At 47.9% G+C, this 22,970-nt stretch overlaps 1 protein-coding gene and 1 non-coding gene across 2 annotated transcripts in view; one reads left to right on the forward strand and one right to left on the reverse strand.

Moving 5' to 3' along the window:
• LOC100085150 (protein-arginine deiminase type-1-like) overlaps positions 1-22,970 on the reverse strand; it is a 68,015-nt gene that overhangs the window by 19,474 nt on the left and 25,571 nt on the right. The window contains exons 3-12 of the mRNA XM_029065958.2: positions 19,909-20,089; positions 19,202-19,274; positions 18,059-18,120; positions 16,639-16,756; positions 11,619-11,744; positions 10,469-10,647; positions 9,774-9,877; positions 6,836-6,959; positions 6,122-6,229; positions 2,838-2,989 (exon numbers count right to left, since the gene is read on the reverse strand). Of these exons, the coding sequence (XP_028921791.2) occupies positions 2,838-2,989; positions 6,122-6,229; positions 6,836-6,959; positions 9,774-9,877; positions 10,469-10,647; positions 11,619-11,744; positions 16,639-16,756; positions 18,059-18,120; positions 19,202-19,274; positions 19,909-20,089 (1,227 nt within the window). The remainder of the gene's footprint in view (positions 1-2,837; positions 2,990-6,121; positions 6,230-6,835; positions 6,960-9,773; positions 9,878-10,468; positions 10,648-11,618; positions 11,745-16,638; positions 16,757-18,058; positions 18,121-19,201; positions 19,275-19,908; positions 20,090-22,970) is intronic.
• Positions 7,749-7,886, forward strand: LOC114812525. Its single transcript, XR_003760176.1, has one exon. It is a non-coding gene; the product is annotated as a small nucleolar RNA SNORA7 (small nucleolar RNA).

Raw genomic sequence — 22,970 nt, forward strand, 5'->3', positions numbered from 1 at the left:
GTGGGGAAAGGGAAGGGGAACGTGTCCACCAACTCTGTTGTACTTTCCCAAGCTTTTAGCACAGTGCTCTGCACAGAGTGCTCAATCAGTTCATCAATCAATGGTATTTATTGAGAGTTGACTCTATGCAGAGCATCTACGGTGATGGAAAAAATGAGCCGGACAGGGTTTGGGTGGGGAGATGAGGAGTTTTGTTTTGGACATGTAAAGTTTGAGGTGTTGATGGAACACCTGGTAGGGATGTCCTGAAGGCAGGAAGTGCAAGGCTGCAGGGAAGGAGAGAGTTCAGGGGTGGAGATGTAAATTTGGAAATCATCCATATAAAGATGGTAGTTGAACCCATTAACAAATGCATACCATTGATCAATGATTGATTTGGAGGGGACAATAGAGTTAGCAGATATGATCCCTGCCTTCAAGGAGCTTCCAAGAATTATTTTAAGGCATTAGAAAATCATCCCTGGGATCAGACTACCCCAGAAGACACGTAACCTTCTGTAGATATCTTGAGGACCAAGTAATTCTTTTTGCACTTTTGCAGAGAGGGCATCTGGGAGTCCTCAGCCACTGTCCTAACATGATCTGTTGGTGGATGGAAGTGGATGGAAGCCATCCATCCCTTGTTCCAAGGCAGGCAGCTCCATCCTCTGGCCTGGAGTCCAGGGAATCTGCCCAGCTGCTAGCTAGAGGGTTTCTGACCCCAAGTGCCCCTTTTTCTCAATGAGGGGACAGGACCCTCCCCAACAGGACCCACCCCCATTCCCTGGAAGTGGGCTGAACGATGTCAGTCTGGAAAAACCCTTCCTGCAGGATTGTGGCATGGTGCCAAAGAAAGAGGAAAATATATAGATATATATGGTATTTGTTAAGCATTTACTATGTGTCGGGCACTATGCTAAGTGCAGGTGTAGATAAAAGTTAATCAGGTTGGACATGGTCCATATCCCACGTGGGGCTGAAATACCATAAAAAGAAAAAATAGTGCCCTGGCAGGGAAAGGTCAAACCTGAAATTGGATGGAAATGAGAAAACAGCTAGATTCGCCTTGGAATAATAATGGTAGTGGTGGTATTTGCTAAGCACTTACTGTGTGCCAAGCACTGTACTAAGAGCTGGGGTAGATACAAGATAATCAGGTGGTACACAGTTCCTGTCCTACACGGGGCTCACAGACTCTTCCCATTACCCTACTGGCCTGCGACTCCTTCTCAAAGCTGCCTGTTCCCGACCCCCGTTCAGATTTCTACCAGTGTCCCCATCTTCAAAGCCCTACTAAAATCACTTCTCCTCCAGGAAGCCCTCCCTGACTAGTCTCTCATGTCCCCACCCTACTGAGTCACCTCTGACTTTAGTTCTTACTCTTTCAGTCCTTAGGTACTCACCCCACCCTCTCCATATGTACATATTTTGCACTCTGTTGCTTCCCCTACCTGGAAGTTTTTTAGGTGTCCATCTCCCCCACTAGTCTGTAAGTTCTATGGTGGCAGGGCTTGTGCTTAGCACTTAATAAAGTGCTCTCCACAGAGTAGTAACTTAATAAATATATGAGCTTGTTGTGGGCATGGAATGTGTCTGTTATATTGTTGTATTGTACTCTTCCCAGAGAAGCAGCATGGCTCAGTGGAAAGAGCCCGGGCTTCGGAGTCAGAGGTCATGGGTTCGACTCCCAGCTCTGCCACTTGTCAGCTGTGTGACTGTGGGCAAGTCACTTCACTTCACAGTGCCTCTGTTCCCTCATCCGTAAAATGGGGATAAAGACTGTGAGCCTCACGTGGGACAACCTGATGACCCTGCGCTTAGAACAGTGCTCTGCACATAGTAAGCGCTTAACAAATACCAACATTATGATTTAGTACAGTGCCCTACACACAGTAAGCTTGCAATAAATATGATTAACCAACAGACTGCAGTGTGTTTCTGGCTCCTGAAAGGCCCAGCTGGGAGGGGCTACAGGTTCCTGGCATCCTGCCTCCCGCCTTTCCCGAGGCCTTCCAAGGCAGGTCTGGATGAAGCCGAGCACTGACACTGAGCAACAGCTTAGTTCTGGACCAGCGCGTTTCCTGGTGCTGAGCCTTGGCTCTCTGTGCCGCAGCCAGGGCCAGGTTGAAGTGCTTCAGTCCTCATGGACACCACTTCCCGGAACCATGTCAAAGGCCAAAAACCTGAGTATCCAGGTGGGAGAGGAGCATTCGGTTGCTTTCTGGCATTCTGGCCTGCGGACGGACAGCTTGGCCCCTTTGTCTCAGGGCAGGGATGGGGCTGTTCTAGTCCTGCCACTTGAAAGGCCTCACTCAACCCACCCCAGAAAGACAGCTGGCACCCCTTTCTTCACATCTTCCATTTCTCACCCTGTGTCTCCCGACCGGGGAGTCAAATGGTGACGCTCCCCTCACCCCACCCCCGTGGAGAGGGTCTAGAACAGCCAGTCACTGCCAGGAATCGAGAAGTAGCGTGGCCTAGTTGATAAAGCACAGGCCTAAGAGTCAGAAGTACCTGGGTTCTAATCCCTGCTCTGCCACGTCTGCTGTGTGACCTTGGGCAAGTCACTTAAAGTCTCTATGCCTCAGTTGCCTCATCTGTAAAATGGGGATTAAGACTGTGAGCCCCATGTAGGGCAGGAACTGTGTCCAACCTGATTAGCTGGTATCTACCCCAATGTTTAGTACAGTGCCAGGCTCATAGTAAACGCTTAACAAATGCTATGAAAAAAAAGGCCTAAACACCTGCAGTTTAGGCAGTCACAGTCACACACCCCCAGGCTCCTCCAGGGGCACCATGCTGAGATGCCCCATCCCCAGCTGTGCAGGTGCCCCCGGGTTCTCCCCACCCTTCCTCACTTGGGGAAGCTGCTGCCGATGAGGATCCGTCCCAGGGGGTACTCCTTCCCGCGGACACTGACCGGGGGGCTCACGTCCAGGTTGCCGAAGGAATCGAGACTGGAGGCTTGCCCGTTCTCTAGCTCCCGAGTCACGTAGCCGAAATCCGGACCCTGGAGAATTATAATAATAATAATAATAATGTTGATATCTGTTAAGCACTTACTATGTGCCAAGCACTGTTCTAAGCGCTGGGGTAGATACAAGGTAGTCAGGGTGTCCCAGGTGGGGCTCACAGTCAGAATCCCCATTTTACAGATAAGGTAACTGAGACATAGAGAAGTCAAGTGACTTGCCCAAAGTGACACAGCTAATAAGTGGCGGGGCCGAGATTAGAACCCATGAACTCTGACTCCCAAGCCCATGCTCTTTCCACTAAGCCACGCTGAAACATTCCCACCCAATCCCACCCTCAGAGAGGGTCAAGAACAGCCAATCGCTGCCAGGAATCAAGGAGCCAATGGGCTCCAAACCAGAGTCCCGCAGCCTGGTGGAATTGTCAACTGACTTCTCCTCTCCCCTCCTTCTCTGTCCTGCTCTGAAGGGGCCCAACCAGTCTATCCCTCTGGAAGGGTAATCAAGAGGTTTATGAAACATGAAGCACTGGGGTCAATTCAAGATAATCTGATTGTGTGGACGTTACAGTCCCTGTCCCACAGAAGGCTCACAGTCTGAAAGAGAGAACAGGTATTGTTATGGTATTGTATTGTATGGTATTGTACCATTTTACAGAAGGAGAAATTGAGGAACAGGGAGGTTAAGTGACTTACCCAAGGCCACTTAGCAGGCCAGTGGCAGAGCCGGAACTAGAACCCAGGTCTCCTGACCACCACTCCCAAGCTCTTTCCACTAGACCACACTGCCTCTCCTAACATCTGTAGGCTCCTTATGGTCAGGGAACATGTCTCTTAATTTTGTAATATTGTACTCTCCCAAGCACTTAGTAGAGTGTTCCGCACATAGTAGAGAAGGAGCATGGCTTAGAGGAAAGAGCACGGGCTTGAGAGTCAGAGGACATGGGTTCTATTCCCACCCCCGCCACTTGTCTGCTGTGTGACCTTGAACAAGTCACATAACTTCTCTGTGCCTTAGTTACTTCATCTGTAAAACGGGGATTAAAAGTGTGAGCCCCATTATGGGATAACCCGATCGCCCTTTATCTACCTCAGCGCTTAGAACAGTGCATGGCACATAGTAAGTGCTTAACGAATACCATAATTAGTAGTAGTAGTAGTAAGCGCTCAATAAATACCACAAATTGATTGAAGGATTGCCCAATCCTTCCATACCAACTGTAAATTTCCCAGGCTAAACCAAAGCCTGCAAGTCAATATGTCCTGGGTTGACTATATCAGCCTAGCCTGTATTAACCCTCGCTACTAACCCTTGGGTCCTGAAAAGGCTCAAAGAGCAGCCTGTGGAAGGGCAGGAAACTTAACCTAGTATTTGATGCCTTCCTGTCTGAGGCACCCCTGATTTTCTGTAATACGGCAGCTCGATGAGTCCAGCCTTGAAAGAATGCAGTCCACATTCCTCTGAATTCAGAGCTCGAGAATGGTTCCCGGAAGTGAGTCATTCACAGGATTTCCAACATCTTTGACTCTCCAATATCCCTTATATCCAACAGGCTTTGGGGCTGTGCTCACACATTCCCCTGCTGCTGGGAAATGGAGGTTATGGGACAGGCCCAGCTCGGAGATTTAGCTCACTTGGGCTTGGTCAATTGGGGTGTGTGTGGGATCTTGGGGGAGGGGGACAGGGAGGGGAGGAGAGGTATTTCCCCAGGTTCCATTTTGGGGAGCTCAGCTTGACTTCGGAAGGAGCCAAGTGAAGCATAGTGGCCTAGTGAAGAGAGCCTGGGTCTGGGAGTCAGAGGACTTGGGTCCTAGTCCTGGCTCTGCCTCTCATCTGCTGTGTGGACCTCTGTCAAGTCACTTCACTTCCCTGGGCCTCAGTCCCTCATCTACAAAATGGGGAGTCAAAACTTGTTCTCCCTCATACTTAGAATAAGAGCCCCATGTGGCACCTGATTATCTTTATCTACCCCAGTGCCTAGTGCAGGGCTTGGCACATAGTAAACACTTAACAAATACCATCATTATGATCATTATTATTATTATTATTATTGAGTCCCCAGATCCTGCATAATATGGTGAAAATCAGCCTGGAGCGGTAGAGCTATTAAGGGAGGGGTCCCTCTAAGGGAGTTTTTAAACCTTTTTTCTAACCACAGTTGGGCCACAGCTCTGTGTCACCAGAAAGAAAGAAGAGTCACACTTGATGTCCCTCAGCCAGGTCTTCAGCCCCTCCCCTCCCCACTAATCTGCTGGAAGTCTCCAGAGGAAAGATAATAAAAGGAGCAGGCCCTGGACCCAAACTGAGCTGAAAAACTAAAACTCAACTCAGGCTCGCCAGGAGTCTTCTCTCCCAGGTGGTTTGAGTGCCATCTGAGGCAGGGGACTGGACCAGATGAACTCTTGAGGTCCCATCCAATGCCAGGATTCTACGATTCTACTCAATCAGCAGTCTCCACTATGAGTCTCCCTAAAGCTATTGATTACCACCAGGTCGCTTGCATGTGATTTACATCTGCCTCCATGCACTGTGAAATCTACTTTCAGGCAGTGGTCCAGCCAGCTCCTTGAAGGCAGGAATAGTGTCTATCAACTCCTTTATATTGCATTCTCCGAAGAACTTCATACAGTGCTCTGCACAGTGTAAGCACTCAGTAAAATACCACTGAATAATCAATTGATGTGCGTGTTGCCTACTTTTCCTGGGAATTAACACCTTTTCTAGATTTCTGTCACCTCTTTTCATTCTCATACTCCCATTCTCCCTGATCCAAATACCCTTTGTCACGAGTGTTTGGGAGAGAGGAAGGAGCCAGTGCTCTGAAGAGACCCACCCCGAGAACGAGCTCACGCTGGGAAACAACATGACCTAGTGGAAAGACCATAGGCCTTGGAAGCCAGACGACCTGGATTCTAATTCCAGCTCCGTCATTTGCCTGCTTTGTAGCCTTAGGCAAGTCACTTCGCTTCTCTGTGCCTCAGTTTCCTCAACTGCAAAATGTGGATATGTCACCGGTTCTCCCTTCTACTTGACTCTGTGCCACATGTGGGACAGGGACTGTATCCAGCCTGATTAACTTGTATCCGCCCCAGTGCTTAGAACAGTGCTTCACAAGTTATGAGCTCTTAACGAGTCCCACAAAAATGTGGGGAACAGACCCTGCCACCTACCAGCACCCGTTTAAAGGGGAAGTCTTTCAGTCCTCTGTTTCTGGGCGAGTCAAAGACGACAGGGAAGGATTTGTGAGGTGCTTCAATGTAGCCAAACTCCATCTCATCCTGTGAGGGGCAGAAAGAGAACAGGGTGATGTCACCAGGGACCACAGGAGAGGTCTTACTGCAGAAGTTAGGCCCCAGGAAGACCTTCTGGATAGGGAGAGGTGCTTGTTGTTGGAGTAGGTGCCTGAGAGAGGTGGTGGGGGCAGGGAGATCCCCTTGTCTGAAGGGAGTTCAGGAAGAGGTTCCCCTCAGCTGTAGTGGTCCTGCTTCCAAGACAGGTTGATGGACCAGACTACCTCTCTCCACCCTGAGGAGTCTCTGATTCTGGCTTATGCTGGGCTGTGCTTGGAGGTGCTGGAGTCAAAGATAATCAAGACACTCTTCACCTCCTCATCTCCCAGACTTGCTCCTCAGCCAGTAGTTTTTCTCTGAGGCTGAAATGTAGGATTGAGAGGTCAGAAAGAGGCTGGGATGGCACAGTCATCCTTTGCTGAAAACTGGAAAATAGCCTCAAGAATCGTGGCACCCAACTTTCCTCCTGCCTGGCAGCTCCAGGGAGGTGAAGCCAACTTGGGAACCCAAAGGTCTGGCCCTTTTCAAAAGTCTCCTACTCGGGTATATCCCTAGCAGGATCCTCCCAGGTTTGGGGCCCTTAAGTTCCCTTACCTGGATCCAACGGTCATTCCGATTGTCCACCAGGGGACAGATGGTCAATTGGCAGTCGGCCTTCAGTGCCAACTTGGTCACAGCCTCCAAAAACTCGACATTGGGGCTCTCATTGTCATCGAGGCTGAGCGACAGGAGCAGGAGGAGCGGGCGGAAGAAGAGGGGAGAATGGGAGTTGAGCAGCGTCATTTGGGAACCATGACTCCTGGATTCTAGTCCCCGCTCTCTTTCCGTGATTCATCCCTGGGGCCTTTCCTCTCTCTATGACTCATTTTCTACACCCATAAAATGGAGATAAAAATATCCGAGGACCTGACTACTCACTGGGGTGGACAAGGGGCCAACGAGCTAAGAAGTGGAGGGTGTCTCCAGTTCACGGGGTGAAAGGTGACATCAGTGGAGCCCGCTTCCAAGTTCTGTGGTGATAATACACAATAATAGTAAGCCAAGGGAATGTCAGACAGGTTTTACAGTCCTGCCTCTGTTGTTTATGTCTCTCAGACCACGGAAACCTTCTTGGGCGATTCCATATGAGGACTGGGTTGAGGTGGTGACTTTGGAACAATGGGCTCAATTGCATTCTCCTGTCTCAAGCTGACTGGTGATCCTTGGGACCTAGAAGAGTCTCCTCAACCATTCCCCAGGCCTCAGAAGAGGCTGTTTCTCCCTCTAGTACGAGAATCAAAATTGTCATCCAGCAGACAAAGCTCTCTCCCCTGCTTTAAAGCCTTATTGAAGGCACATCTCCTCCAAGAGGCCTTCCCTGATTAAACCCTCTTCTCCTCTTCCGTGCCTTTCTGCATCGCCCTAATTTACGCCTTCAATTTACCCCCCCTCCCCATTCCCAGCCCCACAGCACTTAGATACATATGTGTCATTTATTTATTTATATTAATGTCTGTGTCCCCCATAGCTCCTCTCAGGTTCGCACCTGGAGAGTTCCCAGTATCCTACCAGTCTCAACTCCAGGCGGAAGAGTCAAGCAGAAGCATATCCATTCCATTCCTAGCTTGGGCAGTGGCTAGTGAGTGGAAGGCAATCTGCTACAAGTCAAAACTCACCTCTGCTGGTCAGCAGAGGCATGAGAGAGAGTCAAGGGCAGAGACTCTACAGCATAAGACAACAACCCCCTCTAGACTGTAAGCTTGTTCTGTTCAGGGAATGTGTCTGTTTATTGTTATATCGTACTCTACCCAGGGCTTACTATAGTGCTCTACACACACTAAGTGCTCAATGAATATGACTGAATGATTGAATGAATGAATGAATGAATGAATTAAAAACCCAAGGAAACAGATCCATTCATTCATTCAATAGTATTTATTGAGCGCTTACTATGTGCAGAGCACTGTACTAAGCACTTGGAATGTACAAATTGGTAACAGATATGCCCCCATCTCCTCTGGGCACCTTGGGCCTTTGGGAGGAAAAGGACATAAGACATAATTTTGTAGCTGAATTGTAAATTCCAAGCACTTAGCACAGTGCTCTGCACAGAGTTTAGGCACTCAATAAATACGAATGAATGAATGAATGAATGAATGACTGAGAACCCAAAATTCTACACCCCAGGTCATGATGCCCTACTGTTGTCTTTCTTTATATTTTTTGTATCACCTTTGTCCTTGACTTTATCAACCAATCAATTAATGATACCTATTGAGCACTTATTGGGTGTTGAGTACTATTGTAAGCACCGGGGAGAATACAGCAGAGCCGGCAGAAAGGTTCCCTGCTTATAATGGCCTTTCAGTCTTTATATTCTTTCTTTGATGGTGTTTGTTAAACACTTACTATGTGCCAATTACTCTACTAACTGCTGTGGTAAATATAAGATCATCAGGTCAGACACAGTCCTGTCCCACATGGAGAGCCCAGTCTGTTATTTTTATATTCTATTGCTTCAACTTTCCTTCTCTGTCTGCCCGCAAATCCCTGCTCTCCTCTCCTTTGGAGATTGAGCCTCTTGGGGGCCAAGAACTGTGGCTCATTCTCACCTGTGTATTTTTTCCCAAGGCTTAGTCCAAGCCAAATTGTACATTCCCAGTGCTTAGTGCAGTGCTTTGCACATAGTTAAGTGCTCAATAAATACTGTTGAATAAATCCTCTAGACTGTGAGCTCACTGTGGGCAGGGAATGTGTCTGTTGTTGTTCTGTACTCTCTCTAGTGCTTAGTACAGTGCTTTGCACACAGGAAGCATTCAATTAATACAACTGAATGAATGAATGAATGCTAGGCACACAATAGGGGCTTAATAAACATTATTACTTTTTCTACTAATTACAGAATATAACCTTCGGCATCTATAAGTTCTTGCCTATAGTCTGTCATCCTGCAGCATAATTACTCTATTTATTCATTACCCTATTTATTTGTTAATGAAACGTACATCATCTTGATTCTATTTATTTGCTATTGTTTTAATGAGATGTTCATCCCCTTGATTCTATTTATTGCTATTGTTCTTGTCTGTCCGTCTCCCCCGATTAGACTGTAAGCCCATCAAAGGGAAGGGACTGTCTCTAACTGTTACCAATTTGTACATTCCAAGCACTTAGTACAGTGCTCTGCACATAGTAAGCGCTCAATAAATACTATTGAATATAATCAGTCAACTATATTTACTGACAGCTTGCTGTGTGCAGAGCACTGTACTAAACACTTGGGAGAGTAGAGTATAACAATATACCAGACACATTCCCTGCCCACTCTCCTCAGGCTAGTCGTTGGCCTGAAAATCATGAAAGGGTAGGTCAACTGGTCGTGGCTCTGCGTTCATGGGGCAAGCCTCCAGGACAGGATTGGAAGAAATCTTGGCCCTTGTTAGAGTCCAGTGGTGGTTTTCTACACTCCCAGATAGTGGAGGAAAATCCAGAAGTGAGGAAGCTGGGAAGGCAACCAGAGCAGCCCAGAGGAGGGAACCCAAATGATCCTCACCTGCACACGAATACCTCCAGGGGGGTGAGGGTGTTTGGGGTCATGATCCAAGGAGCCACCCGGAACACTACTGAGTCGGTGAAAATCGGAGACTCGAGGAAATCCTGCAGGACACAAGTGACTGGATAATAATGGCTCTGGTATTTGTTGAACGTTTACTATGTGTCAAGTGTTGGGGTTGATATACACATTCAATCCATGATATTTACTGAATGCTTAATGTGTGCTTTGCACTAAACGAGGCCTCTTTTTTAATGGTATTTGTTAAGCACTTTCTATGGGCCAGGTACTGTCCTAAAAACTGGAGTAGATCCAAGCTAATTGGGTAGGACACAATCCATGTTCCACTTGTGGTTCACAGTCTTAATCGTATCCTAGTGCACAGAGCACAGGCCTGGGAAATCAGAAGGACCTCGGTTCTAATCCTGGCTTTGCCGCTTGTCTGCTGTGTGACCTCGGGCAAATCGCTTCACTTCTCTGGGCCTCAGTTGTCTCATCTATAACATAGAGATTAAGACTTTGAGCCTTATGTGAAACTGTACCTACCACAGTGTTTAGAACAGTGCTTGACAAATACGATTAAAATAATATGCCTGCCCGCTCAGAAAGGCCAACGACCCTGCCTCCAGCTGCTCACTTCTCCCTTCCCACCCCCAGGTTTCTCAGGACCAAGACCCTCCCTGCCCCAACTCTACCTGATCAGCGATGTCCAGCAGGGTGACACTGAAGGAGACCAGCCCAGAGAAGTTGGAGTCGGGAAAGGCCAGCCCCTCCACGTAGAAAGTCGTCTCCTTCTCCCCCGGCTCCCGTTCCACGATATAAGACAACTTTTGAGGTCCCAGCACGTGCTTGTATTGGAAGAGAGAGTTTCCACCTAGGGACACAAAAGGGAAGGGTGAAGGGGCTGGAGGGAAGACCAGAGATCAGCACATGCCAGAATAGGCTGCCACTTATGAGAGCTCATCACCACGGCTCAGACAGTGAGACTAGAATGCTAACGCCATCACCCTGTCAGGTGGTCCTGGAAGAGGAGGTGATCCGTGGAAGGCCCAGGCTTTGTCCAGAGCCCCCTTAACCCTGGTGGAACTGGGTTTAGGAAGAGACCCCAAGCTCTCCTCATCAGCCATCCACCAGCTGAGGCTCCACAGCAGCAGTGGGGGGAGAAGAACTTTACTTTCCCACTGCACCTGGCTTTCAGCCTGTTGTTTAGAATGCAGCCATGTGCTAGGACTGAGCAGTCAAGTGGTTGTAATCATTCATTCATTTGATCGTATTTGTTGAGGGCTTACTGTGTGCAGAGCACTGCACTATATGCTAGGGAGAGTACCGTACAGCAATAAACAGACACATTCCCTGCCCACAGAGAGCTTAGGATATAGATGGAGAGACAGCCATTAATATAAATAAATTAGTGATATGTACATAAGGGCCGTTGGGCTGGGAGGTGGGGATGAATAAAGGAATAATAAAGGAAGGCCTCTTCTCTGACTAAATAGTAGCAGCACAGTAGCAGTAGTATTTACTGAGTGCTGACTGATTGTCAATCACTGTACTGAGTGATAGGAAAGAATAGCTGAGTGAGAATTAGACATAGTTTCTGGTCCTCCGGTGCCTTAGAATCTAAGTGCAGAGGAGGCCCAGATCAGCTGAGAAGGAAAACAAAGAAAGGGAGCGGATGGCAAATCCAAAATGTGGAGAACGTAAGAGGGACTCGAGACGGGGAGTGGGAAGGTAAAGGAGGCCACTTCTACCGAGCGTCAGAAAGGGCAGAGATGGTGGAGTATCAAGCAGCTCTGGAAATGCAGATTCCAGAGAGTGACTGGTTATTGAAGATGATCCACTCACCAGTGGCGTGAAAAACGCCCACTTTGTCGGCATCTGATACGGGGACGTGGAGAACCAGCTGGTGGTTAGCAAAGAGGGCTTCCGGGCCTTCTGTTCTGAGGACCATTAGAGACATGTCCTGCAAGTCTGAAGACAAGGAGAATCAGAGAATCTCGCAGCCGGAAGGGATGGTTCTAGGTCATCTCTTCCAGCCTCCTTCCTCCAGGCAGGAGAATGCTTAAACCATAGGGGGCCAAACTGTGGGAGTCTCCTTCGATTGCTGGGCAGCTCACTGCTTATTCTTGATCATTTCACTGGCTCAGGGTATGTAGCATTATTTTTAAATTTTTTAATGGTATTTTTAAGTGCTTATTATATGCCAAGCATTGTATTAATTTAATGGGGTAGTTGCAAGCTAATAGGGTTGGACACAGTCCATGTCCCTGATGAGGCTCACAGTCTTAATCCCCATTTTACAGATGAGGTAACTGAGACATAGAGAAGTGAAGTAACTTGCTCAAGGTCACAGAGAGTCACGTGGCAGAGCCAGGATTAGGATGCAGACCCTCCTGATTCCTAGGCCAATGCTCTATCCAGGGGTGCAATATGCTGCTTCTCCAGCCCCTTCCCCTTTGACGATGATGCCCCCCGCCCATGAGGGCCCAAGTCAGGGAGGGGTATGGCACCTGACCCCAGGCCCCACCCCCAACCCAGCTCCATCTCTTAATCACCGTAATCCCCACTCCTAGGATATCCACTCGTCACTCTAGCTAAAGGAATTCTTCTTTATCGGCCATATTAAGCTTCGGGTTGGTGGCTCTGAAGTTCCTGAGTCTTGGCCACCTCTGGCCTAAGCCAGTCAGAGTCCATTGGTGACAATCCTTTCCTTAAAGACCTCCAGGGCAGGAGCGATGGCATAATAATCATCCTCAGTCACCTCTCCTGGTGTTTACCCCCGAATCCTAGCAGTCAAGATGTTTCTCCTTCTGTAGCCTAACTCTTATTTCAATCTAAGACTATTTACAAGACGGGACTTTCCTCTGAGCTTTTCTTCTTCCAAGTCCCACTCCCTTTCTCATCAGGAATAGCAAATAATATGTCCCTCTTGCTAAGTAAGTTTGCCATTTTCCAGAGTCATATGGTCTGAGGAATGGCAGGGAATGCTGGGTATCACTTAAAAATGGGCTAAATTTTTCAGGCTCACTGGGTTCCTGGGAAAGAACCAGAAAAGAAGGGATAAAATGGAACTGGAGTGGGAACAGGTTGAGAGGCTAGGTTGAAGGCCTCGTCAGAGAAGTGAATAGGTAGAGCTTTTTAGCAGCTTAACTTGTCCTCATTTATTCACATGTTTACTTTGTCAAAGCTTTGGGGATTAAGCCTGATAATTACAAGCCAACTCCTCTACCCTAATGCACTTTGTGGTGAACACAAAGCTGTCATAAACAAGACACCTGGTCACTCTCTCCACCCAAGACAATTAGATGGCCGGGCCTCCTGCTCTTGCCTTCCAATCAGGGAAGTCCCTCTGATTAGGTCATTTCCTGGGTGCTCTGAGCCCACGAGCCCGCACGGGACATGTGCCTCTGTGCTCACGCAGACCCTGGGCTTGGCCTGACTCGAGGTTATATTCACGGTAAGAAATGAGTCAGATTCTCCCCATGGCATAAACTGCTCTCTGGGACTTGTGAGGCTCAGCTCTCGATGGGCCATTTAGTAAATTACAGCTTCATCAACATCTCCGTCATCACCGTGGTTGTTACTTCTGACATTTTCTAAGTGCCTCTAGTGTGCTAAGAACTGCGCTAGGTGCTGTGGTAACGATTGAAGATATTGATTCAAGCTTGGTCCTGGGCTCAGGGGGGTGGTTCTCAATCAATCTAAAATTCCTCAAAATCCCCTTTAAGGCTCTGCATCGGGGTGCCCCATTTTGCACATATGTTCTCTTCGCCCTTAAGCGTTTTGATACTCATTCCAGTCCCAGGGCACTTAGGTACATATCCTTATTTTTTTTAATGGTATCTGTTAAGCTCATACTTTATGCCAGGCCCTGCATTAAGTACTAGGGTAGGTACAAGATAATCGGGTTAGAAGAAGTCCCTGTTCTACACAGGTCTCACGGTCATAATCCCCGTTTTAAAAATAAGGTAAATGAGGCCCAGAGAAGTTAAGTAACTTGCCCAAGGTCACAAAGCAGACAAATGGCAGAGAAGGGATTAGAACCCAGGTCTTCTGACTCCCAGGCCCACGCTCTTTCCACTAGGCCATGTTGTTTCTCTGCTTCTCTGCTCTTCTCTTTCCCCTATGTGTAATTTATTTTAATGTCTATCTCCCACCATAGACTGTGAGCTCCTTGTGGGCAGTCAGTGTGAATATCAGTTCAACTGTATTAATCACTCCCATGCCCCAAATACAGTTCTCGGCACACAGTAAGCATTCAACAAATACCATTAACAATAATAACAATAATTATGATCTTTGTTAAGCACTTAGTATGTGCCAAGCACTGTACAGAACACTGGGGTAGATACAAGACAGTCAGGTCCCACATCGGGCTCACTGTCTAAGAGGGAGGACATGTAATGAATCTCTATTTTGCAGATGAGGAAACTGAGGCCTAGAGAAGTGACTTGACCAAGGTCACACAGTAGATACATAATAGAGGCAAGTTTAGAACTCAGGTCCTCTGACTCCCAGCTCTATGTTCTTCCCACTAGGCCACGCTGCTTCTCCCAGTGATTGAATGATTGACCCACTAGCCCTTAGCGCATTCTCTTCATTCTTCCCAAGCCAACCTCCTAACCGTATATCGCGCTCTCCTGCCTGTGTCTCCTCACTCACACTATTCCCCTCACACTGGAACCCCCTCCCCTCTCCCTAAATCCAACCACCCCTGCCATGGGCCCTCATAGAATCCTCCCGCTTCCAAAAGGCTTCTCCAATCAACTCCCATCACTGACAGTCTTATCGAACTAAGAGCCACCGCTTTTTGTTTCTACCCTCCCTCAGCGTTTACTGCAGTCTCCCCCGTCTCCGGCTTAAATGCGTGCTCCTTGTGGGAAGGGTGGGGGGGCATGTGTCATGAGATTAGTAGCGGAAGTTACTTATTGAGCAGTGTATTGAATGCAATACACTGTGGTAAGCACCTGAGTTCAACAGCACTGCACCCAGTGGGTGCTCAGTGAATACTATCACTGTCATTATTGTTACCTTTTAGTGGAAGAAGAATTAATAGTAATAATACCATCCTATAATACCATAATAATAATATTTGTTAAGCACTTACTGTGTGCCCCGCACTGGTCTAAGCACTGGGGTAGCTACCGGGTAATCAGGTTGTCCCACGTGGGGCTCACAGACTTAATCCCCATTTTCCAGATGAGGTGACTGAGGCACAGAGAAGTTAAGCTACTTGCCCAAAGTCACACAGCTGATAAGTGGCAGAGCCGGGACCTCTGACTCCCAAGCCTGTGCTCTTTCCACTAAGCCACGCTGCTTCTCTATTAATAGTAGTAGAAAATGGTCAGGGGAGGACAGACACCGGGGAAAGGAATCAGCAGCAGCAGAAGCAGCATATAGTATTTATTAAGAATTCTTCTGGTCACCCAAGAGGGGAAAGGTAAACAGGTAAGGTCTCTGCTCCCTACCATTGGAATTTATGGTTTAAAAAAGAGCTTAGCCTCCTGGTTACCAAGCTGAAAGGGAAAACTCACCCAAAGGGAAAGAGATTTGCCCAAGGCCACAAAGAGAAGCAGCGTGGTCTAGCAGATAGAGCCCAGGCCTGGGAGCCAAAAGGACATGGGTTCTTATCCCGGCTCTGTCATTTATCTGCTGTGTGACCTTGGGCGAGTCACTTGACTTCTCTGTGCCTCAATTATCTCATCTGTAAAATAGGGATTAAGACTGTTAGCCCCATCAGTCGATCAATCAGTGGTATTTACTGAGCCATTGCTATGTACAGAACATTGTCAAAGCACTTGGGAGAGTACAGCTCAACAGAATTAGCAGAAATGTTCCCTGCCCTTAATGAGCTATAGGTCTAGAGGAGACATGGAAACACAGTGTGAGATGTGGACAATGTCCAACCTGATTACCTTGTATCTACCCCACTGCTTAGTATAGAGCCTGGCACATAGTAAGCAATTAGTACCATAAAAAAAAGCTGATCCACCCCTCACCCCTTTAGGCTGTGAATTTCTCCTTTATAACCCTCCAATTAGTCGATGGTATTTATTGAGGACGTACTAAGCATTTCACAGAGCTCTTTGCTCAGAGTGGGCATTCAATTAATACTATTGAGTGGTGCAGGTTTCAGATTAGTTCAACCAACCACCATGGAATAGAATAGGCTCTGGGAAACTTTGGTTTGTTCATCAAAATTTCCTTGGCAGAATATGGAATTTTAAATAAAAATGAATGCCCTACTTGTCCCCACTTGTGGAGGTACATGGAATTCCAGGACCCAAGCACGGGGGAGCAGGAGGGGACAGGAAGGGAGACTTTGCCTGGCCAATCCGTTTTGGACAGAGGGGCAGAGCTGGTGGAAGTTGCAATCCCAGAGCCAAAGGCAGGCTCCCAAGGGTGGGGGCTGCACTAACCTGCCATCTGTGAGAAAGTCAGGAGTCACTGGACATCCTGAGGTGACTAGGAAGTAATCCTTCTAAGCCCCGGGGGGGAAGGCAGTGGAGCAGGGCAGTCCCATGGGCAGCGTACCAGTCTTGGGATGTGGAGATCTGAATTCTTGCCCTAGATCCACCACTGGCTTGCTTCATGATTTGGGACAGTCATTTCATCTCTGTCCTTCAGTTTTCCCACCCATCAAATGGGGATCATCATTCCTGCCTCCACCTTCACAGGGATAATGTGAGGATCAACAGGACCACAAATGGGCGAGTGGTTTCTGAGAGATGGTCCAGAAACCCGAGGCCTGGATATATCATTCTTGCCCCCTGAGGGCCCAGGCATGAGCAACCAACCACAGCAAATGCTGAGTGGGGCTGGCTTCCCTGCAGAGTGGATCTCCCCCCTTCCCCACCCAGCTTACCTGCCAAGGTGCGTATACTGGTCTTGTCGTAGTCAATGTCCTGGGAACTGGGATCATCCCGGTCACAGTTCACCAACAGGATGGCACCGTGCCCGTCGGGGCCCCATCTCCACGTTTTCTGCAGGGGAAATCAAGCGGGGAGGCCCTGCCTCTGACCACCCCACATTCACACCACACTCTCCTGCTGGCTGCCCAAACTCCACCCCAGCTCCTTCCCCAAGCTTAAGAGTTGTGACCCCTGGCCAAACTCCTGATTGGCTCTCTATGGGCAGCCAGCCCTGGTGACCTGTCCCTGTTCTAATTCCATCCAGCGTCGGCATCCCTTCTCAGTGACTGATCCTCCCCATCAGCCATCTAGCTAATGCTCCCCATTGCTTGCCCAGTGTCCCCTCCTGCCTCTTTCCTTACTTCTTTGCTATAAGATCATTTTAATTCCTGCCTGGATATTCTCCAGGATTTGGTTCTGCGGATACCAGCAGACAATAATAATAGTAATCATAGGATTTGTTAAACTCTTACTATGGGTCAAACACTTGGGTAGATACAAAAGAATCAAGATGGACACAGTCTTTGTCCCACCCAAGAAGCTGCAGAAGAAGCAGTGTGGCCTAGTGGATAGATCACAGGCCTGGGAGTCAGAAGGACCTAGGTTCTAATTTTGGCTCCATTACTTATCTACTCTGTGACCTTGGGCAAATCACTTCACTGTGCCTCAGTTACCTCATCTGTAAAATGGGGATTAAGACTGGGAACCCTATGTGGGACAGGGACTGTGTCCCATCTGATTAACTTGTATCTACCCTATCAGTTTGGTGTCTGTCACGTAGTAAGCGCTTAACAAGTACCATTAAAAAAACAACCCAAGGCTCACAGTCTAAGAGGGAGGGAGAACAGGTATTTATCCCCATTTTGCAGATGATGAAACTGAGGCACAGAGAAGCTTAGGGACTTTTCCAAAGTCAAACAGCAGGCAATTGATCAGGATTAAAACCCAGGTCTCCTGACTTCCAGTTCAGTGTTCATTCCACTAGGCCTTTTCACCCTGTTTTTCACCATGCCAGAACTCAACTTACCCCTAAAAATTTCTTCTCCAGAGGCCCCAAAAGATTTTAGTCTAACAGCCGATCAGCCAGTTTAATAAGGCCAATGAAGAGGCAGTTCAAAGAACACCAAGCTCGGGAGCTACTTGGCTGTGGGCAAGTCACTTAACAGTTCTGTGCCTCAGTTTCTCCACCTCTGCAGGGCAGGTTTGGATTGTGAGCATGACAGAAATTGCTGGCATCCCCACCACCTCTGCTTCCTGCACCTAGAGCCCCAGGTCTCTGCCTCAGTGCCTTGGCTCTAAGGAAGTTCACCCTCTGCCTTCCCAACACCCAATCCAGGGTCATCTCCTGGGAGAGCAGACAGCCAGTTTCCTTACCTTGTCCACTTTGCTCTTCTGCACCACACCAGTACGGCCTGTGTCAACTTCCAGAGAGATGTCTGAAATGTCACAAAACAGCAGAAGACATCACTCTGGATGGTGGCCAGGAGCTAGCCCTGGACCAGCCTGGCCCTGGCCTGGGGATCTGTACAGAGAACTTTCTGGCCCCTGGTTCTCCCCCTTGCCCAGGGCTTACATATATAGTCACAATCCAGATTTCATTCCTTCTCAGGTATTTCTCCTCCTCCTCCTCCTCTTCCTCAAAGCATTGAATTTGTGTGTCTGAGCTTGACTGGCTGCCTCACTAAACTATCAGCACTTTGAGGGTAGGAATCATGCCTCCTCCTGCTTTCTGCCTGACCCTAAGGCACAAAGAATGCAGACGAGTGCACAATACAGGCAATATCATGACTGACTGGCTGGCTGTCAGCCTGTCCAACTAACTGACTTTGTGACTGTCCAACTGACAGAGTGACTGTCTGACCTATCATTTGACTAACTGATTGACTGAGTAAATGACTGGCTGTCTGACTGACTGTCCAAATGATTGGCTGAGTGACTGATTGGCTGACTGGCCGAGCGATTGACCATCTGACTGAGTGGCTAACTGGCTGAGTGACTGACCATCTGACTGAATGGCTGAGTGACTGAGCAATTGACCGTCTTCTTGTCCAACTGACTGGCTGACTGAGGGAATGATTGTCCAACTGAGTAGCTGACTGACAGAGAATGATTGTCCAACTAACTGGCTGACTGACAGAGGGAATGACTGGCTGACTGATTGGCTGAATAACAGAGTGAACAATTGACTAGCTGACTGACAAAGTGAATGACTGACTGATTTGTCTGGCTGAGTGAACTGTTGACTGACTGAGAGCAAATGACTGACTGGCTGACAGGCATCTCGAAAGGAGTCAGAGCTTTGTGGCTGTTAGTCATCCTTTCCTCAACCTTCATTTCACATTCAGCCATATTCCTGTCCCTTTCCTCCAGGCAGCTCAAAGCACATTTCCAACAACTTTTCATTCATCCTCATCCCTCTTCAGAGAGAGGAGGAACTAGAACTCTCCAGGCTGCGGAACTAACCAAAGCAGAGATGGAAGAATGGAAAGGGCAGAGACTGGGGTTCAGGACACTTACCAACACTAGTGAGGATCAGTACAGCCTGGGCTAGGACAGAGTCTCCACTGGGTCCATAATATGAAATTCGAACCTGTGAAAACATCACCAGGTCACGGCTGAACTCAGCCACGGTTTCAGTTTGATCGACAGAGTTACGGGCGGTTTGTCCCTGGAGTAATTGTGGAAGGGTACCAGCATTTGGAGGAAGGAAATTATTGGAAAATGAAGAGCTTGATGTTAGTTTAACCCAGAGGCAGGGAGCTGGACAAAATGACGTCTCTTGCTCCCTCCCTGCTCCAGAATTCCAAGATTCCTTGAGTAACCCACTAAAACACGAGGGACTGGTCAGGGATTGAGAAGAGGAAGATGGAAGAGGAGTCAGGAGTTTGGGTGGAGAGAAGCAGAGGAACCACACCTAAGAGATCAAATGGAGCCATCCTACAGTCAGGTAGGATCTTGGGACAGTGTGTTGTGTGTCCAAATACATTTGTGTGTGGGTGGGTGTGAGGGTGTGACTACTATATTCATGCACGGGTACATGCATGTCAAAGTGAAGGTGAATGAGTATATAAGCATGTGCAAACATATGTGTATATGTGTGTGTGTGTGTGTGTGTGATTTTGAATTGATTCTGAGACATTTGGCCTGTTCTCCCCTTCTCAGGAAGATGGGCAGGGGTGGGATGTGCAGGAGGCAGGGGGAGAGTCGGGGAAGAGGTGTCTTACCTTGGCATCATTGATCTGAGAGCTTGGTGCATCCATGGCCACCACCACTTCCACCTCTGAGTCCAGGGGCCATCGAGACGTGTCCATGGGCTTCCTCATCACCTTGGGGTCGTAGACCATGATGATCTTCACGGCAGAACTCCCGCTAACAGCAAAGGAGGTAGCACCCCTGGGCACGGACCTGGCATAGGGCGACAGGGAGAGCAATTGAGCCTGGTGGACTCCTCCACGGAGAGCAGGAGCTTCGTGGGTAAGATGCGGGCAAGGAGCTGGGGGAATGAAGAATTGTAATAATAATAATAGTCATAATAATAATGGTATTTTTAAGCATTTACTATGTGCCAAGAACTGAGCCAAGTGTTAGGGTAGATGCAAGATAATCAGAGAATCACATGGTCTAGTGTAAAGAGCACAAGTCTGGGACTCAGAGGACTTGGGTTCTAATTCTGACTCTGTCAATTGCTTGTTGTGTGACCTTGAACAAATCACTTAATTTCTCTGTGTCTCAGTTTCCTTACTGTAAAATGAGGATTAAATACCTGTTCTCCCTCATACACAGACTATGACTGGCATCCAGTATGCAAGTCATGCGGGACAAGGTCTGTGTCCAACCTAATTAATTTGTACCTACCCCAGGGCTTAGAACAGTATTTAACAGATAGTAAATGCTTAACAAGTACCATCTAAAAAAGGTCCATATGGGGCTCACAGTCTGAGAAAGCAGGAGAAGAGGTATTTAATCTCCATTTAGCGGACGAGGGTACTAAGACACAGAGAAGTGAAGTGACTTGTCCAAGGTCACACTGCAAGTAGACGGTGGAGCTGGGATCCCAAGGGTGATCCCAGTTTGGCCCTTACTTGGCCATGTGTGAATTTTTTTCACAGTGGACCGCAGTTTCCCTTTCTGAATCTCTGGATGCCAACAATAATCTGGACAGAGATAGGAGGAGAGGCCTTCCTTATTACAGGAAAACACTCCAGACGGCTCCGAATTCCAAAGTCAAGAGCACTGACGTTTTGTGGGCGGCTCTCAGGTGATACAGCCTGATTGGGCCCGGCCTAGGGGTACCCCCGGCCAGGGGACCATCTGATCTGTAGAAGTGCAATAGTCATGCTGGGGATGACCACCGGTTCCCAGACCAGTAATCAGCTGGACACAGTTGCTGGAATGCCACAGAGGCATCCTACCTGCATTTCTTCCTCCCTAATACAAGCAAGAAAAGCAATCAATCAATCAATGGTATTTACTAAGAGTTTGGGAGAGTGATAATAATAAAAATAATTATGGCATTTGTTAATTGCTTATTCTGTGGCAGACACCGTACTAAGCGCAGGGGTGGAGACAAGCAAATCATGTTTAACACAGTCCCTGTCCCACATGGGATTCACAGTCTCAACCTCCATTTTGCAGATAAGGTAACTGAAGCACAGAGAAGTGAAGTTATTATTATTAATCGAATTTATTGAGCACTTGCTGTGTGAGAAGTACTGTATTAAGTGACTTGCCCAAGGTCAAACAGCAGACAAGTGGCAGAGTCAGGATTAGAACCCATGACCTTCTGACTCCCATGCCCGTGCTCTATCCACTATACCACGCTGCTTCTCTAAGTATAATACAACCGAGTGTGTAGACACATTCCCTGCCTACAAGGAGCTTACAGCCTAGAGAGGGACACAGACATCAGTCAGTTAATCAATCAATCAAACATACTTATTGAGAATCTGCTGTGTGCTGAGCACTGTACTAAACATAATTTACAGATACAGATATGTACATAATTAATTGTATTTATTGAGTACTTACTATGTGCAAAACATTGTATTAAGCACTTGGAAGAGTACTTGGGGCTGGGGGCATGGTGAATATCAAGTGCTTAAAGGGTATAGATCCAAATGCTTAGGCAATGCAGAAGGGAGAGGGAATAGGGGAAATGAGGGCTTAGTTGGGGAAGTTCTCTTGGTGGAGATGTGATTGTCTTAAGGCTTTGAAGGTGGGAAGAGTGGTGGTCTGTCGGATAAAAAGGGGGAGAGAGTTCCAGGCTGGAGGGAGGATGGGGGCGAGGTGTCGGCAGCCAAACAGATGAGATTGAGATACAGTGAATAGACAGGTTTCAAGGAGAGGAGTGTGCAGGCTAGGTTGTAGTTGGAGAAGGGTGAGGTAAGCTAGGAGGGGCAGAATGAATAAGGTAGGAGGGCCTTCGAGTGATCATCTCACCGAGGCTTCATTTCAGCAGCTCCTCAGCTATGCCAGTTTAGTCAGATGGGAAGCTCTCTGATATTTAGAAACCCCTAAAGAAGGGGATCAGACCACCATCAGTCGTTGGCATTTAGAAGGAGCCTCCTGAGTGCTGGCCACTGAGAAGCTGCGTGGCCTATCCGTCAATCAATCGATTACATTTATTGAGTGCTTACTGTGTGCATAGCGCTGTATTAAGTGCTTGGGAGAGTACGATATACGATGTAACAGATTGACAAGTTCCCTGCCCCCAGTGAGCCCACTGGAAAGAGCATGGGCTTGGGGAATCAAAGCACCCAGGTTCTAATTCCAGCTCTGCCACGTGTCTGCTGCGTCACCTTGGGCAAATCACTTAACTCCTCTGTGACTCAATTTCCTCGTCAGTCAAATGGGAGTTAAATACCTGTTGTTCTTTTTCTTAGACAGTGGTCCCTGGGTGGAACAGCGCCTCTATCAGAGCTGATTTCCTTGTATCTACCCAGCTTGTAGGTACCGTACTTGGGACATAGTATGCCCTTAATAAATGCCTTAATTAATTAATTAATTAATTAGGCATCATACTAAGCAATTGGGAGAGCAACTGACTGACAACCCTTAAAGAGCGTACAATATTTCTGGGAGACAGATACTAAACTATTATGCAAGTAAGGGAGTCAGCCAGAGATAAGGAGATGTCCGGAAGAGCTGTGAAGCTGGGGAGTGGAGTGAGTAACAGTGTGGTAGGAATCATGATCCAAATATGGCAGAGACATGAACATCTACACACAATCCTCTTTCTTGGAGCTCATCATCCAACGTGCTTCCCGCCGAGGGCGAAGCGAAGCAC

Source organism: Ornithorhynchus anatinus, chromosome 5, assembly GCF_004115215.2.
Source record: "Ornithorhynchus anatinus isolate Pmale09 chromosome 5, mOrnAna1.pri.v4, whole genome shotgun sequence".
NCBI lineage: Eukaryota > Metazoa > Chordata > Mammalia > Monotremata > Ornithorhynchidae > Ornithorhynchus > Ornithorhynchus anatinus.